At 41.9% G+C, this 19,015-nt stretch overlaps 1 protein-coding gene across 1 annotated transcript in view; it reads left to right on the top strand.

Annotated features, from left to right (window-relative positions):
• The window catches only part of TOM1 (target of myb1 membrane trafficking protein), a 227,634-nt gene that overhangs the window by 150,287 nt on the left and 58,332 nt on the right, over nt 1–19,015 (top strand). The window contains exon 10 of the mRNA XM_089674236.1: nt 3,991–4,096. Coding sequence (XP_089530362.1) covers nt 3,991–4,096 — 106 coding nt within the window. The remainder of the gene's footprint in view (nt 1–3,990; nt 4,097–19,015) is intronic.

The raw sequence follows: 19,015 nt of genomic DNA, 5'->3' as shown, positions 1-19,015 counted from the left end.
TGTGGAGCGCTGAAGGTGGTTGGGAGCCAGAGACAGCACTGGGCAAATGGGGGCGGCTGGCATGAGGTGTGTGGGGTGTATTGGCTTGCTAGGCACAGAGACAACATGGCTTCCGGTGGCCTCACTGGGCGCCGCCATCTTTGATGAGGGCTGAAGGGGCGGGGCCGGGGGCGGAAATGGAGGTGACTGAGTTGGAAGCGTCAGATGTTGCATAGTCAGCTTCCGGTCACACCCCTTGCAAATCTCCTCCCACCCCGGATTCTCAACTGAACATCCCTTGCATCTCCCGAGGTTCTGACTACATGGTATCTGGACTCTCGGGGTGGGGCCTTCCTATATTTCCGCATGCCTCGCACCTCCAGGACGGGCCATCATCATAGGGGGTTGGCGCCTTGCCGGGCGCGTCTCCTTTCCTGTAATATATATATACAACTCCCCCGTCCTGATGCAGCTCTTGCTCCACCCATCCCTCCTGGTGTAGGACACGGGCCACATTAAACCAAGTTTCTGCTGTCTTTAACATGTTATGCTTCATTAGAAGCCCTTTCTTCTCTTTACACAGTTTCCTCCAGTCCTCCGCCTGCAACCTCCCACCATTCTTACATGTTCCACCCAGCTTGTTTAACTTTCCCAACTTTTTTACATACTCTCCTCCCTCTCTCTCCTCCACCAGTTCACAAGCAAACGAACTGTTCTCTGGCTTCGTAAGTTTCTGTCCCATTTTGTTTTACTTCCCTCCCGGGTACCCTAAGGTGAACCCCAAAGCCGTCACTCTCTCCTGTTCTAAGAGTGCTGTGTCGTGAGACGGTTGAAGCAGAACCCATGGGCAGCAGTTAGCACTCCCCCTCCCCCCCCCCGCTTCTCTCTCTGTCCTCTATCTCCTGCAGTGACTTCCCTATTTCCAGCTCCACTGAGTAATGTACATTAACCCTGTAAACCAATATATCGGGGGCTGCAGGCGTCAGTGACTGCAATCCCAGGAGGGTGCGATTGTATCCTCCTTGTACTACTTTCACCAATCCCCACCCTTCTTCATGTACACCAAACATTAATCCACATACACCGTGTGGGCATGACATAGTATTTCAGACACGCCTGTCGAGAGTAAAATTTTTCTTCCCCACAAAGCCAAACTCTGGCTGTGCTCCTGATGAGGAATATTCTGCCGTAATTCTCCCCTCCCTCAGAGGCGCATCAGCAACAACCAATCACGCACTGGTACACACAGGCAACACAAAAGACAAGACATATCACACTGGTAGATAACGTTACGCGGACAGGTGGGTTCAAAGGAGCCCCGAGCAAGTACCTGTCCTTTGCTGATCAACGGACAGCCAGACGGGGGTAGTCCCGCTGGGCAATCCCGGACCGTGCAGGTAAGGAATTATATTAAACATAAAATTCACTTACCGCTTCTCGGAGGTGATCAGTCTCCACCGGTTCCGGGTCTGCCCCACAGTCTACCTCGTCCACTCTGGGTCGGCTGGTTCCGGTGTTCAGAACTCGGGCCCCACGTTGGGCACCAAAATGTTTTGGATGTGATCACTTGCCGACCACAGCTGTTGTGATCTACCAGTGAGCCTAATTAATGTGAGAATACATGCACGTGGAAGTAAGACACTGGCACAGAATGCAGTTTGCCAACTTCCTAATTTCTACTTTATTGAGGAAATAACAGTAACATTTATAAGTCTCATGACGCAGGCGAAGCATATACGATGATTGGGTGAAAAGTCCCCTAGATTTCCTGCGTGTTCTTCCATCCGTGTTGATATCTTCCAATCATTGTCACCAAAACGACTCATTCCCTTTTATGGGGGTTGTTTACATTAAAAGATACTTTTCTTCTAATGAGTCACCTAGGGTGAGACTCCGGATGAAGGCACCATCTTTGAATATCATTGTTCCATTGCCTTATATCTGATTGTTTTCTTAAGAGAGTAAAGAATTTAGAGAGAGAGAAGCAGAGAGTAGCAAGACTATAAAATTGTCATTTTACTGATCATCTAATAGAACTTGGACTGTCTATCACAATCCACTACACTGGTGGGACAGGCTCCACAGCCCCTGCTGGTCTCTCCTTCACTCCCTCTTATACCTCCATCCACAGGCGTCAGTATATAAGCTCATTAAAGTACTTCATATGGGACCATAAAAAGAGACTCCATAGTGTAATACTGTTATTTATTGCTAAAATAGGATTAAAATCGCCAAAATGTCCACTCACATTTCTATAGAAATCAACAGGCTTTTCCACCACTAACATGGGTGTAATGGATGCACCCTGGTGTACCAAGATGGCGCCTACCGTGCATTACCATGTCGCCTTTAAAGCTCCAGCACCACTGCTAGCAGTCTTTCAAAATTTATGACAGGCTGAAATACACGGCGACTGGACATTGTGCCGAGCAAGGTACTTCTTTTTTAGGGCAGTATGCTTTCAAGGGCATACACAGTAGGTTTTTCCCTACTGAAAAGTGCAGACAAAGCTGGTTGCTTATTTCAGCCCATCATGGATTTTGACAGGTAGCTGGAAGTGTAGCTGGATGCTGTACCTGTGCCACCCAGTTGCCCAGAAATGCCGGGCAGTCATGCTGATGGATCAAACCTTCCATGTGCATGGGGAATTCATATATGTAGTAAGAAATAATTTTATATAAATGTGTATTCCAAAGCAAAACATACATTTTGTACATGTCTGCAATACATACAACCCCAAAGTTTTATACCATGAACCTTTTTGCTGCCACTAACATAAGGCGTTTGGAGAAACAGAAATGCTGTAGCTGGCCAGCTCAGTAAGCCTTCCATTGGTTTCCATCCACACTCTCCTGTAAGCTTGGGCCACTTCAGTAGTTGGATTTCAGAGTGGCAAGCAGAGGATCAATAAATATGCCTCTTGTAGTTACCCATCTTTTGCATTTCCTGAATGGAACACAGGAGTGTTCAGTGCTGAGCATGCCTTTAATCGTTCAAACTGAAGAGATTGTAAACATGAATGGCATGTTTTAGACATGTGCAATTTGTTTTGGTCCGTATTTAGATTTGGAGGAATTTTTGGATATTGTTGGATAAGTGGTTGTGGGGGTCTGTGGGTTTTTTTTACAAGTCCTTTGTTTAAAACATAAATGTCCTGCTAAGTAGATCATGATGAATGCCGTTGCTGACTCGAGGATAGGAAAAAGATTCCTGCTCCTGAAATGTGATTGATTACATAAAATCTAATAGCAGTTATAGACAGGAACTACATCTGTTACTTGAAAGATGACTTGAAAGTTCATCCAGTGATGTCAGATGGCAGCAGTGGACCTTTACTGTCTGACTGAAACAGAAGGGAGCAGCCTACAGTTCATATTGTCGAATGTTCCAGATTGCCAGCCTGTGTCTGATTTCAGTCTAACCATGCTTCTTCTTAACATAGTCTGGGTAAACAGTCCTAGTTACCATAAATTGTTACAAAATTATTCTGGTATTTTATTGTGAGAAAAAGCACAAACCTAATTTCAATGTTCCAGGGTGGGAGTTTAATAAGTAGCTTTAGCTGAGCCTATTGAATGACTGTGTGGTGAAGATTATCGCTATTGGAAACACTTGCCCATGACTGATTTAGCACTGCAGCTACAAAATAACATGTTGTTTGTGACACATCATTCTGTGCTGATGTGTAGAATCCCAAGAAGAGGATTTAGATTTCTGTGGTTTATGATAACAAATGATCTTTTGCCCTGTCTATATCTTGTACTTTTATACTTGGGTTCATAATGTCTTCTATGAATTTTTCATAAATTACAGGTCTTGTAGATTTCCTGTGCAGCTAATTCACTTGTATATGAAAGCTTCTTATCCAGTGCTGGACTTACAACCAGAGGAATGTTCAAAGAAGAATTTTACATTTCTTGAAGCAGTGTGACATTGATTAGTTTGCCAATGCTAATGAGAATTTTAAACCGAATCTCAGCAAGGTTGTTTTCTTTTTTTTTTTTTTTAAAGGTGTCGAATAGCAGAGATGCCTCACCTTCTCTCATTGCCCTTGAGACATCTCCACCTACTGCCCAAGCGCCTGATGTCACACTCTCTTCACAGCTAGCTGGCCTCAGTAAGTTCCCTCTATATTCATGCAACAAGTTGCCTGTTCACTGATGTACTGTACGTGGTCAGACTTTAAACATTTAAGCATTTACATAGTCTTAAAAAAACATTAGAAATTTGGCTGAGATGAACTATAAGTCATTGTCGTGGTGGTACTATTCCCCGGTTAAACTAAATTGGTTGTTGTCTGATTACTCCCCTTTTTGTTGGTGGGGGATGCTGTTTGGAAGCTACAAATGCCCACATATGTTGGGAATACCCACTTATATGCCCTTATTAGTCTTCCATTCTGTCCTTTAGACGGAATGGAAGACCTATGGGTCTTATTGTTTAATACTTATTGTTTAATGGTTACTAACATTTATAGGTAATGTTGATCCAGGGAAATATCTGATTGCCTCTCGGGGGATCAGGGAAGATTTTTGTTTTTTTCCCCTGCAGGAGCAAATTGGATCATGCTTTGCTGGGATTTATTTTTTTTGGCTTCCTCTGGATCAACTGTGGGTGTGGGATTATAACTTTTTTTAATGGTTGAACTGGATGGACTTTTGTCTTTTTTCAGCTAGACTAACTTTGTAACTATGTAACCTGTATAAATACTGTTACATGTACTTGTGGGGGTTCATTTGTGGTTGTACTTTAGAACCCATGTTATTGTTGTTCTTGGTGTTCTCAAATTTTTGGTGCTAAACCAATTTGTGCCTTTCTTATGTTACTTTATGCAAGATTGGTTCTGCATTTGACATGGAACTGTTTTCTTGATATTCTAATAAAAATTTACTGGTATTTAAAAAAAAAAAAAAAAGCCCTCCCTGGGCACCATTTGTGAGCATGCTTGTTGGACTGCACCCTCTGGTAGTCGGTCATCTCTGTTCCTTGGTTTGTGAAGTCTTTGCTGCTTTAGAGGACAACCTGCATTCACCAGTGCTCTTACACAGTGGGGTTTATTTGCTAAAGACAATTAGGCTGTTTGTAAGGGAAGTTGGACTTTGCATCGAAATTTGCTTAGGGCTTAATGAATGTGGTTAAGTTTCACTTTGCAAATAATACCCAAGCGAATGCAAGGAAAATAAAAGAAAAAAATGGGTTTTTTTTGCAGTTGATTGGAGGATGGAAGTCAGCAGAGCTTTACCTCATTTACTATGTTCTGGGGTAAATTCCATTGCAAAGTTGCTCTTCCATAGCAAAGTGAAAAGCCTACAGTGGGGAAAATAATTATTTGATCCCCTGCAGATTTTGTAAGTTTGCCCACTTACAAAGAAATTCAAAGAAAACAGCAGGGCACCAGATTAGTGTATGGTTAAAAACAAGTTTAATGCCATATCTGACTTACATCTGAAAGACCTGTAGACTGCTCCAGGTGTCAGAGTGGTGGTGCGATATACAGCTCTCTGCAATCTGGATAGACTGATAGGGCTGCAGGGCACAAGCAGGGATCTACTGCAAGATGGTAAATCAAAGGCGTGTCTCCTCTCACTCAGGGCACTAACAGGAAGCCAGACAAGAAGCTGACAGCAATGTAAAAAAACATGAGTGGAGAATATCAGTGTTAAGCGTGGCTCAGGGGTAAGAGTCAGTTAAGATTGAATAAGTAGCCATGCAGCCGTTGGATCAAATCCATCCTTACACAGGAGGTAAATTGTAGTAAAATAATGAGAATACAATGTTAATAAACTAAAATAACAGTGTGTAAACAATTAACATTTTGTAAATTGGATATTAAAACAATAACAACATTGAGGTAATAAACTGTGTGTGAACCCTCAGATAAATATACATCTACACATAGAAAAGCAAGAGATTCTTAAAAACATTTTTTTAATCAATATAATGCATATATAAAAATAAACACATTGAATAAAAAAAAAATTATACACATCATAAAAAATTGTATATAAAAAATTGCAAAAGCTAAAAATAATCTGAGGATTTTAAGGATGATATTATAGTATTAATATCCAATTCTTCATTTAAACATCTGGGTGCCAAGGTGTTCAGGGTAAATATCCAAAAAGTCTCCCTATTACAAAGCTTCTGGAACCTCTCCACTGGGGTGTCACAAGGTGGAATAAACTCCACTACCCAGACTCTTACACCTTCTGTAGATTTGTCATGATGAGTGAGGAAGTGTCGGGGAACACTGTGGTCATCCCTGCCAACTTCAATGCACCTCCTGTGCTCCCCAAAACGTCCCTCACAGTATGCACCGTGTTGCTTACGTAGAGGAGGCCACAGGGGCAGGACAGGCAATAGGACACGTGTTCAGTGGAACAAGTGCAGAACCTGTTTATAGAATAGGTCTTACCAGAGGAATCGTGGAATTTCTTTTGGCGATGATGCACAAATTGGCACATTTTACACCTAATTTTCTTACATTGAAACATGCCAGTTAATTTACAAAATGTGGCAAGGGGGTGAGAAGAGTTGGGAGCTGAATAATTAATCTTGCTGGGAGCTACTATATTTTTTAAATTTCTTGCCCTCCTATATATTATCCTGGGTCTATCTGCTAAAACTGGGTCCAATTTTGGGTCTTGTAATAAGATACTCCAATGTCTTTTATAATTTTTTCCATCTGTTAATGTCAGGTGTGATACTGGGTGATAAACGTGATCTTAGTGTTAGTCACAGGTGTTGTGTGACAGTCTCTGGGGGCAAAGGATTGACATTCTTGGAATGCTTTGGGCACCAGTTCTGGATAATATCCCTTGTCCAGGAATCTGTCCCTCAGGACCTGTCCTTGTTGGGTAAAGTCATCATCCAGGGTGCAATTCTTTCTCAACCAGCAGAACTGCCCCCTGGGGATGTTTTGTTTCCATTTGGGGTGGTGACAGCTTTTGAAATGCAGGTAGAAATTTCCTGCAGGTTTAAAGTGGGTCTTGGATATAATATGGCCTTTTGTTGTGAGACCATTCTAGATCTAGGGCTCCACACATGGGTGAAGGAAAAACCCAGCTGATTGTTGTTGCAATAGTGGACGAACGGGGCAATGGAAGAGGGGGGACCATCCCAAAAGACTATCATGTCATCTCTATACCTCCCGAAAAACACAATGTGGGCATCAAAGGGGTTGTTCTTGCAGATGCATGATTCCTCCCACCAACCCATGGTTAGGTAGGCATAACATGACGTGGAAGGTGCACCTGGAGGAAGTAGTACCCCTGGAATTTAAAGTAGTTGTATTACAGGCAAAAACGGATGCTGTCCAAGATGAACCGCGCTTCTCTGTGATGGGGATTGGGCTCCCCTGCAAAAAAAATGCCCCACCGCAGTGAGTCTCACCTCATGGGGTATGGAGATGTACAGAGTTAACATCGAGCAAGAGCCAATGGTAGGATTCCTCCCATGAGTAACTGCACAGAGTTTCCAACAAGTGCAGGAAATAGCGGACATAAGAAGGGAGAGACTGGACTATGGGCTGTAGGAAAAAATTCACATACTGGGATAGGCCACTGGTGAGGCTCTCCATGGCTGCAGTGATAGGTATGCCAGGAGGACAAATAAGGTCTTTTATGCACCTTCAGTAGATGGTAAGAGTAAAGGTGCCTGTAGAGTTCTCTGTATAACAAAATTGTATTCTCCTAACTCATTTAACTTAATATGATAAGCTGAGTCCACCAGGGCCTTCAATCCCAATTTTGTAAGTGTCTAAGGGTTTTTTGGGGAGTTTCTGATAGGTATCATTATCTGAAAGAAATCTCATGGCTTTACTGATATAATCTGTTTTGTCCTGAACAACCATGCCTCCTCCCTTGTTTGCTAGCTTGATGATAAGACCATCATTGCCAGCTAGATGGTCTAGTGCAAGTCTCTCGGCTTTGCTCAAATTATGAATATTGTAAGGAGTAGTGGGCAGTGGTACACAACTTTAACATGTCTGCATAGGTGACTTGATAAAAAGTCTCAATGAATGAGCCTTTCGAATGGATGGAGTGAAAAATGGATGGTGGTTTGAGTCCTGTGTGGGTGATAGAGGCATTCGATAGAGATGCACTGGATAGTTCATCTACACGTGATTGTACAGCCAAGAGGTTCTAAGGGCTTCTAAAGCCATCAGGTCCTCTTGGTTCCACATGTGAGTCTCAGTTTGAACTGGGGAAGGTTGTGATTCTATGTTAGATTTCTGATTCCTCATATTATAATAGCACTTTAGAGTCAATTTGCAGATAAACCTATTTAGATCTCTGAATTGGACAAAGAAATAAGGGGGGTTGCTTTGGGCAAAATTGAGACCCTTTCTGAGTAGAGGTTTCTTCCAGAGTAAGTATGTGAGAAGACCAGTTAAATATTTTTGTGATATCTGAAGTATTTCTGTGTAGTATCTTTTTCTTGTGCTTCCCACCTTGTCTTCCTCTTCTTTCTTTTCTTTTTGCCACCTTCTCTGGTGGGTGGGTGGCGAGGTGTAGTGAGGACTAAAAAAGAATCAAGACAGGGTGGGACTTGACAAACCTCTGGGGAAGTGGCTGTTTTGTTGACCATAGTGAGATGATGATTCTCTCCACATGTATTAACGGGCAATGTACCAACATCTCTATCATGAGGGGGGACTGGTGTCATCAGGGGTTGAGGCTATGCAAGCAGATGCATGTATGTTCACAGGGAGAGTGGAAGTAGGATTGTGCATGTCCATATGATCTGAAATGGCTAGGCCAGTGGTCATTTGGGTAGACAGGGAAGATGTATAGTGACCAGAATTATCAGGAGAGGCATTCTCCTGGACAGTATTGGAATAACCAGATGTACTGGTAGAAACAGAAGTAGAGCCAGGTCCCTTACTGTGGGGGGTATAAGTAGGAATCTGACCAGTTGCGATATCAGGCGTATTGAAGGCTACCTTGTGATCCAAGGCCACTGTACCAAACAAATGAGTTCAAATAGGTAAAGGTAAGGTCACCTGGGGTTTAGCCCTATTGTAATGAAAGTGATAGGATGGGGGTGAACAATATGATCTCCCCGCTGTCTAAGGAATCTGGGAGTGGGCTTGAGACTTAAGGAGAACTGGGGATTTTATGCGGCTGTTTGCCACGCATGGTATGTCGGTGGGCAGCCCAAGTAAACACTCTAACTTAAAATCCTCTAAATCCCTATTAAATTTAACTTTTTTGACCACAATGGATTCTTGTTTTGTTGTAATTTTATTGAGCAATACATCAAACCATTTATCATACAGACAAAACGAGTGATACCGGTCTCTCATTGTATACTGCCTCAATCTCTTGTGAATATTTAACCGCTTAAGGACCACCCCATAACAGATATACGGCTACAGGGTGGCGCCTGTGCGCAGAATCACATATATACGTGATTTCGCATTTCCGGGTAGGGGGCGCGTGCCCTACCCTCGCCGCCATTCATGGTCGCGGATGTCAATCACCGGGTCCCAGCCAGTAATTACCCACTGGTGACTACCAAGCATCTTCGATGGGGAGGAAGATTGTTTTGTTTACAAACAATCTTCTTCCCTGTCAGCTCGAGCACACTGCTAGGGATGGCTGTGCGCACAGTACAGCCATCCCTATCAGTATGCTTACAGTGAAGAACACACCCCCCGCCCCCTAGTAAAACACTCCCAGCACAAAGTAACCGTTTGATTGCCCCTCACATTAACCCCTTGCTGCCCAGTGCCATTAGTATGCTGTCAGTGCTTTTTTTTTTTTTTTTTTTTATTTTAACGCTGATCACTGTATTGGTGAAAGTGACACTAAGTTTCCCCCACAATGTCAGAATGTCCTGCTGAAAGTATCTGATCGCCGCCATTACTTGTAGAAAAAAAAATCCCATTATCTATACCGCCATTTGTAAATTATATAACTTTCATGTAAACCAATTAATTTCCATGTATTGGGATTTTTTTTTTTGGCAAAGACATGTCACAGAATACATTTTGGCCTAAATTTATGATGAAATTTTATTATTTTTTTTTTAAACTTTTTTACTGGACATGTTTAAAAGCAAAAAGTCCAAAATATTGTGTTTTTTTTCTCTCAAAATTGTCGGTCTTTTTTTTGCTTATACCACCGAAACAAAGCTTAGTTCATGGAGGAAAAAAGGACGTAAATTTCATTTGGGCACAGCGTTGCATGATCGCGCAATTGTCAGTTAAAGTAATGCAGCACCGTAACGCAAAAAATGGCCTGGTCATGAAGGGGGGGGGGGGTAAATCCTCAGGAGGGCAAGTGGTTAGCTAATTTCTTATTCCTCTGTTGTATATTAACCTTTATCCATTGAATGGTGCAAAAATCAGAAATGTGTCTCCGTTCTTTTATGAAGTCAGAGTCAAGGAAATTACAGCCCTTATATACTCTGAGCCCCCTAGGGGTAAGGTTAAGCTCCAAATACTTACATAAAAATTATATATCCCACCACTGGTGGTTTTCAGAGACTAATAAATCCTCTAATTTATAAAAATAATTTGCGCATGTATAGCTCATGTTTAGCACTATGTGGTGGATTGTTGGGGATAAGTGGATTTGGTGTAAAGGCGATAGGTGGGGTGGAGAGAGGGTTCTGTAAAAAATAGCTTGTCAAATTTGATGTTTCTCTGTGACAAAAAAGGTTTTAATGTTATCCATCTGTGAGTAAGTGCAGCTGATTTATCTGAGGAGAGAAACGGCAGTAACCAGTTCAATTTGTGATTACACAAGCACAATCGGCGCTCAAGTGTACAGTGAATAATCCTTAGTTTTCACAAAGCAGTTGGATGAGAGAAACACACTCTGTCCTGCAGCTCCTAGCTAGTGGATCTGGGTAATCCCTCATGAGCATACAAAGGAAACAGAGCAGGGTGCCAGATTAGTGTATGGGTAAAATCAGCACTTTAATGCCTTTTCTCACTTGCATCCGAAAGACCTGCAGGCTGCTCCAGGTGTCAGATTGGTGGTGCGATATACAGCTCTCCACAATCTGGATGGACTGATAGAGCTGCAAGGCACAAGCAGGGATCCACTGTAAGATGGTAAGTCAACTGCGTCTCTCCTCTCACTCACGGCACTAACAGGAAGGCAGACAGGAGAACGTGATAGGTTTACAAGGAATTGAAGGGTCTATAATTTTTATCATTGGTGTATTTACTAATACTAGAGGCAGAATATCAACCAAAAATTCAGAAAAAACACACCATACAAATGTTATAAATTGAGTTGCAGTTCAGTGAGTAAAATAAGTATTTGATCCCCTACCAACCAACAATAATTCTGGCTCCCACAGATTGGCTATGTGCTCATGTGGTACACAGATTAGTCCTGTCAATTTAAGAAGGTGCTCCTAATTACAACTTATTTTTATAAAAGACACCTCTGCACAGAATCTTTCTTCCGTTCAAACCTCGCCATCATGAACAAGACCAAAGGGCTGTCAAAGGACATCAGGGACAAGATTGTAGACCTGCACAAGGCTGGAATGGGCTACAAAACCATCAACAAGAAGCTTGGTGAGAAGGAAACAACTGTTGGAGCGATTATTTGCAAATGGAGGAAATTCAAAATAACCAACAATCACCCTTGGTCTGGAGCTCCATGCAAGATTTCGCCTCAAGTGGTAAGGATGATCATGAGAAAAGTGAGGGATCAGCTCAGAACTACACGGGAGGAGCTTGTGAATGTTCTCAGATCAGTTGGGACCACAGTCTGGATTAAAATCTTGCAGCACTCGCAAGGTCCTCCTCCTCAAGAAGGCACATGTACAGCCCATCTGAAGTTTGCCAGTGAACATCTAAATGATTCATAGAAGGATTGGGAGAAAGTGCAGTGGTCAGATGAGACCACAATTGAGCTCTTTGGCATTAACTCGACTTGCTGTGTTTTGGAGGAAGAAAAATGCTGACTATGACTCTAAGAACACAATCCCTGCAGTCAAGCAGGGAAGTGGAAACATTGTGCTTTGGGGCTGTTTCTTTGCTAAAGGTACAGGCCGACTTTGCCGCATTGAGGGGCCAATAGATAGGGACGTTTATTGTAAAACCTTGGTTGAGAACCTTCTTCCCTCAGCAGAACACGGACGATGGGTCATGGCTGGGTCTTCCACCATGACCATCACCAAGACAGCAAAGGAGTGGCTCAAGAAGAAGCACATTAAGGTCAAGGAGTGGCGTACCAGTCTTCAGACCTCAATCCTGTAGAAAATTTGTGGAGTAAGCTGAAACTTCCAGTTGCCAAGTGACAGCCAAGAAACCTTAAGTATTTAGAGAAGATCTGTATAGAAGAGTGGACCAAAATCCCTCCCCAGATGTGTGTAAACCTGGTAACCAACTACAAGAAAAGTTTTACCTCTGTTTTTGTCAACAAGGGTTTCTCCACCAAGTACTAAGTCATGTTTTGCTTGGGGATCAAAAACGTATTTTACTCACTGACCTGACTGCAACTCAATTTAAAACATTTGTATCGTGGTTTTTTTTCTGTATTTTTGGTAAAATGGAATGACACAGGGAAAAAGTATTGAACAGGTTAACTGAAATGTATTTAATACTTTGTACAAAATCCTTTGTTGGTAATGATAGCTTCAAGATGCCTCCTGTATGGAGAAACTATTTCTACTATGCATTTCTCAGGTGTGATTTTGGCCCTTTCTCCCATTCTTCCACACAGTCTCTTCAAATCTTGAAGGTTCCGTGGGCCTCTTCTATGAACTCTGATCTTTAATTTTTTTTCCATAGATTTTATATTGGATTCAAGGCAGGTGATTGGCTGGGCCATTCTAGCAGCTTTATTTTTTTTTCTTTGAAACCAGTTGAGAATTTCCTTGGCTTTGTGTTTGGGATCTTTGTCTTGCTGACTCCACCCTTGTTTCATCTTCATCATCCTGGTAGATGGCAGCAGATTTTTATCAAGAGTGTCTTGGTACATTTTTCCATTCATCCTTCCTTCAATGATATGACGTTTGCCAGTACCATATGCTGTAAAACAGCCCCACACCGTGATGTTCCCACCTCAACACTTCACTGTTGGTATGGTGTTTTCTGAGTGATGTGCAGTGCCATTTGACCAATTTTTGGTCTCACCTGACCAGACTATATTCTCCCAGTATTTCACAGGCTTGTCTAAATATTGTGCAGCAAACTTTAAATGAGCTTCAACATGCTTTTTTTTCTTCAGTAGTGAAGTCTTGCGTGGTGAGCATGCACCCAGGCCATGGCGGTTGAAAGCACTGTTTGTTTTCTTTCAAACAATTGTACCTGCTAATTCCAGGTCTTTCTGAAGATCTCCACAAGTGGTCCTTTGCTCTCGGACAACTCTTCTGATATTCTTTTCACTCTTGCGAGGAGCACCTGGTCGTGACCGGTTTATGGTGAAATGATTTTCTTTCCACTTCCAGATTATGGCCCCAACAGTGCTCACTTAAACATTCAGAAGTTTAGAAATCCTTCTGTAACCAATGCCATCAGTATGTTTTACAACAATAGAGTTGCGAAGGTCTTGAGAAAGCTCTTTGCTTTTACCCATCATAATATGTTTCTTGGTAATGAAACATCTTTTTATAAACATCAGTTGAGACTGAACCAGCTGATATTAATTTGCACGGACAAGGGGCAGGATTGTTTTCTAATTACTGATAGATTTCAGCTTATGTCTTGGCTTTCCATGCCTTTTTGCACCTCCCTGTCTTCACGTGTTCAATACTTTTTCCATGTATCATTCCATTTTATTACACATAACGTAATTTTTGAACTTATTTGTTTTGGTTTCTCTCTATGTATGGATTGCATGGGTTGTTACTGACATGTGGTGAAAATTTCATGTCAATAACACCTTCAGAAATATACTGTATACTGAGAAAATGGTAACGTGTTTAATACTTATTTTACTGTGTGTGTGTGTATATATATACACATTTTTACTTTACTTTATTTTACTTTTAATTTGTTTGGTTTTTTTTTTTTTTTTTGCAATTTGGCAGTGCTTAGGTGTGCTGGCCACATAATTATCCCCCCCCCCCCTTTCTTTTACCTGGTGATCTTGCCAGTAACACACTCTTGTCTAAGAGTAATTATCTATTTTACCAGTAAACTGTTCTGTAGTACACAAAGAACACTGTCCATGACTGATAACACTGATAAATGCAGAAGCAGAGTGCTTACAGAAAGCTCACTGCATTTTTTTCTGGATTAAAAGGCATAGTTTCACTTTTTTGAACAGATTTAACAACTCATAATTTTTTTAAATATATTGAATACACCAAAAGGGAGTAAAAAGGAAAAGTTTGTTAGGATTTATGTCCACTTTAAACACAAGTTAAATGTGGTGTCTAGTCTTTTCACTGATTTGTTTAGATTTATATGTAAAGGAGATCGACTTATAGTAAAGTTTATCAGTGCATGTTAATTGCTTGAAAATTTTTTGTGTTTAGTTTGCAATTGTATCTCTACATATGTAGACTTTGCTTCCTGCTTTGCACTACTACACAATTGGTAGTCCGCCAACCCATTGATAATGACACAGGACCCAAATGCCTGATCTGAATCAATGTGCACATTGATGGTGCTTCTGAAGTATGCATACTTTACACCTGCAATGTTGAAAGTTGGAGTTTGACACATGCTGTCTTAATCAAATGTGACTGTGGCCAAATTCAAATGGCAGCCCAATGTGTCCACTGTCACCTCATATATGACAGCTGTTCTTGCGCTGTAGGTTATATAAAAACTCTGTCCTATGTTCAACAGTGGCTGATGGAATTAAAATTACTTCAGTGTCTATTTGATATCATTAGCCTGGTGCACAGAATGCAAAATAGTAGTGTTTTCTTCATTGAGTTCTTAGTTGGTTATTTAGTGCAGGCAAATGCTAGCATTTTATCTTATATTTTCAGTTGACATATTGAGAGGTTTGTGGTTGTCTCTTTTTGGATGGGGTTGTCTTTTTTTATATTTTCAAAATTAATTTCTAGTTTATATATTAAATATTATTCCTTCATGCTTTGCCTTGTTAATTAAGTCTGTATGAGTGTCCTTAATGAAGCACTGAACCTAAACGTATTACTGTGGCTTGTACACTTTTCCAAATGTATTTTGCTGTAATAATCAAATATGATCATTTACACTTTTAGCCATGTTATATGATCTTTACAGTGAGACCACGAATAAAAAAAAATTAAAGGTAGCAACTGAGTTAATTTTTACTTAAGTAGTCAGACCACTTAAGTTAGGAAAATTCCTTTTGAGGAATTGGGACTATGGCTATCTAAGTCACTTCTGTGAAATTCATGATGACAAATATGTGGGCTATCCTTACTGGTTTTTCATTATGGAAATATTAGTTGTTTAGCTGTCATTCTGATTCAGAGATCATAATTCCTTAAAAGTTTTCAAGTACAGTGTTGGTGAGAAGGAATGTGACATTGGTAGGCTAATTGGGGAAGCTCCTGACATGACATGAGAAGCTAGGGGTAAGTGGGATGAGGTCTGAGGGGAGAAATGCAGTCTGTGTGTGTTTGTCTGCATCCTTGATATATTTAAGTGAAGTTAAACTTCTCAAGTAAATTGATATAGTTGATGTAATGGCTCAAAAATAAGACGTGGATCCGGGTGGCAGGCTAGCGATAACATTCACAAGGTGATCCACCTTATACACCTACTTCATTAACAAAAAATTCCTGGATTCTACTCTTTAGATATTTACAAAGCCTTTGACTCCCTGTTTTGAGAGTACCTGCACTTTGCGTTCTCCCGCTGGGGGTTTGGAGAGGCTATATTGATGTGGATCAAGGCCCTGTATTTGGCTCCTTCTGCTACGGTAAAATATGCTGGGTTCTTCTCTGCTCCCTTCTCTGTTTTCAGAGGCACAAGGCAAGGATGCCCCCTATCCCCGGCCTTCTTCATTTTAGCACTGGAACCCCTGGATATGACCCTGGTGGCTGACTGGGATGTTCCTTCTCACTTCTCGGCGATACCAGACCTACGGATTAATCTAGACAAAACTGTGGCTCTTAATATCACCCTCAAGTCTGACTCGGTCACACGTCTACAGTCCCACTTTCCTTTCAAGTGGGCGTCATTCTCCATTGACTACCGTGGTATCCAGTTAACTGTTTACTACTCTTCTTTATTTGCAGCTAATTACAATCCATTGCTTCAAACCCCTGTCTGCCCTTATGCAATCTTGGCAGTTCCCACATCTGTCCCAGATAGGCTGTATCAATTCTGTGAAAATTACCATTCTGCCTAAACTACTATATTACTTTTGCACTCTTCCCATTCGGGTCCCGTCCCACTTTCTATGGCTGCTCCAGAATAGGATCCTACATTTTATCTGGACTAATAAACGCCCTAGGTTTTCTAGGGCTACTCTCTTTTTTGTACATAGTCTGCATAGTCGGCTCAGATCTCTCAGCTATCTTTATTGAATGCCTCAGTTGACGTTCCCCTATGGATTCTCTTGGAACTCCCCAACAGCGCTCCTATTCCCATGTCAGCGCTTCTCTGGCTGCCCTCCAACTTCAGTCCTGTGGCATTGAGTGCGATGATGCATCACAGTCTCCAAGTCTAGGATTGTGCGGTATTTGGGTGGTCTCATGTCATCTTTTCTGCCTTTGCGCCCTATCATAAACAACCCTCTCTTCCTGCCTGGCATGGATCAGCCTTGGGCGTTCTCTTGGTGGATCACAATGGGATTTCTCACATCCGACACTGCTTGACCTCTTGACACTTCTTGACCTCTGGGTCCTTTCCCACATGGGCCTCTCTTCGGGTGTCCCGTGATATTCCTCAATCCGAATTATTTTGCTATCTCCAACTACAACAGTGGGTAACCGCTTTGCATAGGACTTCCGCTTTTCTGTTTTTGAAAAACTGCGTTTTGAGCATACCTGCCAACACTACCCTGGCTCCCCAGGTCTTCTCTCAGCCCTTTATGCTTCTCTTACAAGCCGTCTTTCCTATACTGCCCTTTCCTATGTCACTCAGTGGGAAAGGGATCTGGCAATTGAGGTAGATCTAGCTGACTGGAGCAAGGCCTGATCTTCTGTGGCTAAATGCTCATTTAACATGGCTACCTTGGAGGTGGCTTATAAGGTGATATTCTGTTGGTACTGTGTTCCTTCCTGTATCGCTAATGCAAACCCATCCTACAGTGACCGCTGCTTCCAGGGATGTGGCCAGTGAGGGGATGTTTTGGTGGACATGCCCTAAACTAGTCGGGTTCTGGTCCCGTGTATTTGGCCTCCTCTTTACTTTATTCCACTTACCCATGCACACAAGTTTGCTCTACTCATTGCCCCAGACCAGGTTTGTATGCTCATCAGTGGAGGCTTGCCTCCTACCTTCCAACCGTGGTTGATGTATGCCTTCCCCGAGCCAGTTTTGGGCCTGCTTTGGCAGGCAGCCCCGTTTTTCCGAGACCTAGTCTTCCTCCCTTCTCCTGCCTTCTGGCTCTCAGGTCTATATTTTTCCTTTTTCTGTCCTTTCTGCCTCATCTTAGGTATGCGCTCCTTCTTACCTGCTACCCTTTCCTCTAGTCTTGCCTCTTCCACACTTGGGCTCCTCGCCCTTATCCTCCTGTATCTACATGAGCTGTGGACAGTGGCTCTGCATGAGTTTGGCGGCCCTCAGGAGCCCCCTGCCTGCGTGGAGTGGTTTTTCCTTAACCTCTTCCCCCAGAACCCTATGCGGTGTGTTGTATTGCTGCTGCTATGTTGGTTTCTGACTACTTTATAGTACCTCTGTATTGCCACCTTTTGCCTTTTTATGTATGCCTATTCCGGTTATGATTGTCATTGCTTGCCCCTGTGTGGGCTGGACAATTGCCTGTTTATTACTTCTCAAAACCAAATAAACATTATTGAAATAGAAATATAAGATCTTGCAGTTAAAAAAAAATATTTGTTGGATTTGGCCTTTTATCTTAATGTGACACACTGGTTCACACTGATGTGATTTCTGATGCGATGCAGAACACATTAAATTGTATGACAAGGGAAACAACTTGAGTTTCTATGGAGGCTGTTCACATATATGCAATGCAGTTCTGATGCAATTTTAAAAAGGGTCCTGTACGAGTTTAATGCAGAGTGAGTTGTAGCTATATAAACTCGGATTGAAATCGCTTATCTGTCTTATGATAACACGATTCCAGTACATTTTCTGCAGCTCTTTGCTTTGTTCCTCATCTCCCATCCCTGGTCCATGGGGGAGAAAGAGAGAGACTGATTGAGAAGGCTGTCAAATTTCACCTAAATAGCTGAACAGCTACCCCTTGAAATCGCACTAAAACTGGCAGGAAAATCGCACCGCGTGTATCTGAATCTATCTTAAACAATATCCTTATTCTCTGAAATAATTCATACATATCCACTAATTAATGTGTTTTTCTGACTCCTTGTAAAATCCGCTACAAGCTCCCCGACTTTTCCTTTCTCCCCTCACTTCCGTTTTTTTATGGAGTGAGCAGTGCACATGAGTTGATGTGATATCAGTGATGTGCACTGCTCTATGTACGCTACACATCCCATAGAGTCTAGTCCATTTCAAGCGCGAGCAAGAGAGGGTGGCTATGTTCCTACATACAATGGGACCATGGAAAATTAACTCCCTCTAACAGAAAATTGGATCACAGCCAGGAAAAAAGGAATTTTGGAGACATAGACAAGGTTGAGAGCAATAGAAGGCACTTTTTTGAGTTAAGAATACATTCTTGAGTAGATTTTTTTTTTTTGCCAGAGTTGCCGTGGAACATATTAAAACTTGCCAGGGTGAGCTACAGGATGCATATATTATTATTATGCATGTGTAACTAGTTTAAATGTTGGGATTTTCAGGCTTAGTGTTTTGATCATAAGGTCTAATTGAACCCTCTCAGTGTATCTGTGGTAAAGTTTAGTACTCATATTCATTTCCACATTGTGGAGTCTGAACAATCTTTACGTATGAAGACTTACATTTTAACCACCTCCCGTCCGGCCGTTGTATGTAAACGGCTGGACCGTGGCAGTGCAGGGT

This window comes from Staurois parvus, unplaced genomic scaffold (genome assembly GCF_062004578.1).
Source record: "Staurois parvus isolate SC_StPar_1 unplaced genomic scaffold, SC_StPar_1.0 ptg000149l, whole genome shotgun sequence".
Lineage (NCBI taxonomy): Eukaryota > Metazoa > Chordata > Amphibia > Anura > Ranidae > Staurois > Staurois parvus.
The sequence above is the reverse complement of the archived record's forward strand: the minus strand, read 5'-3'. Positions and strand labels throughout refer to the sequence as shown.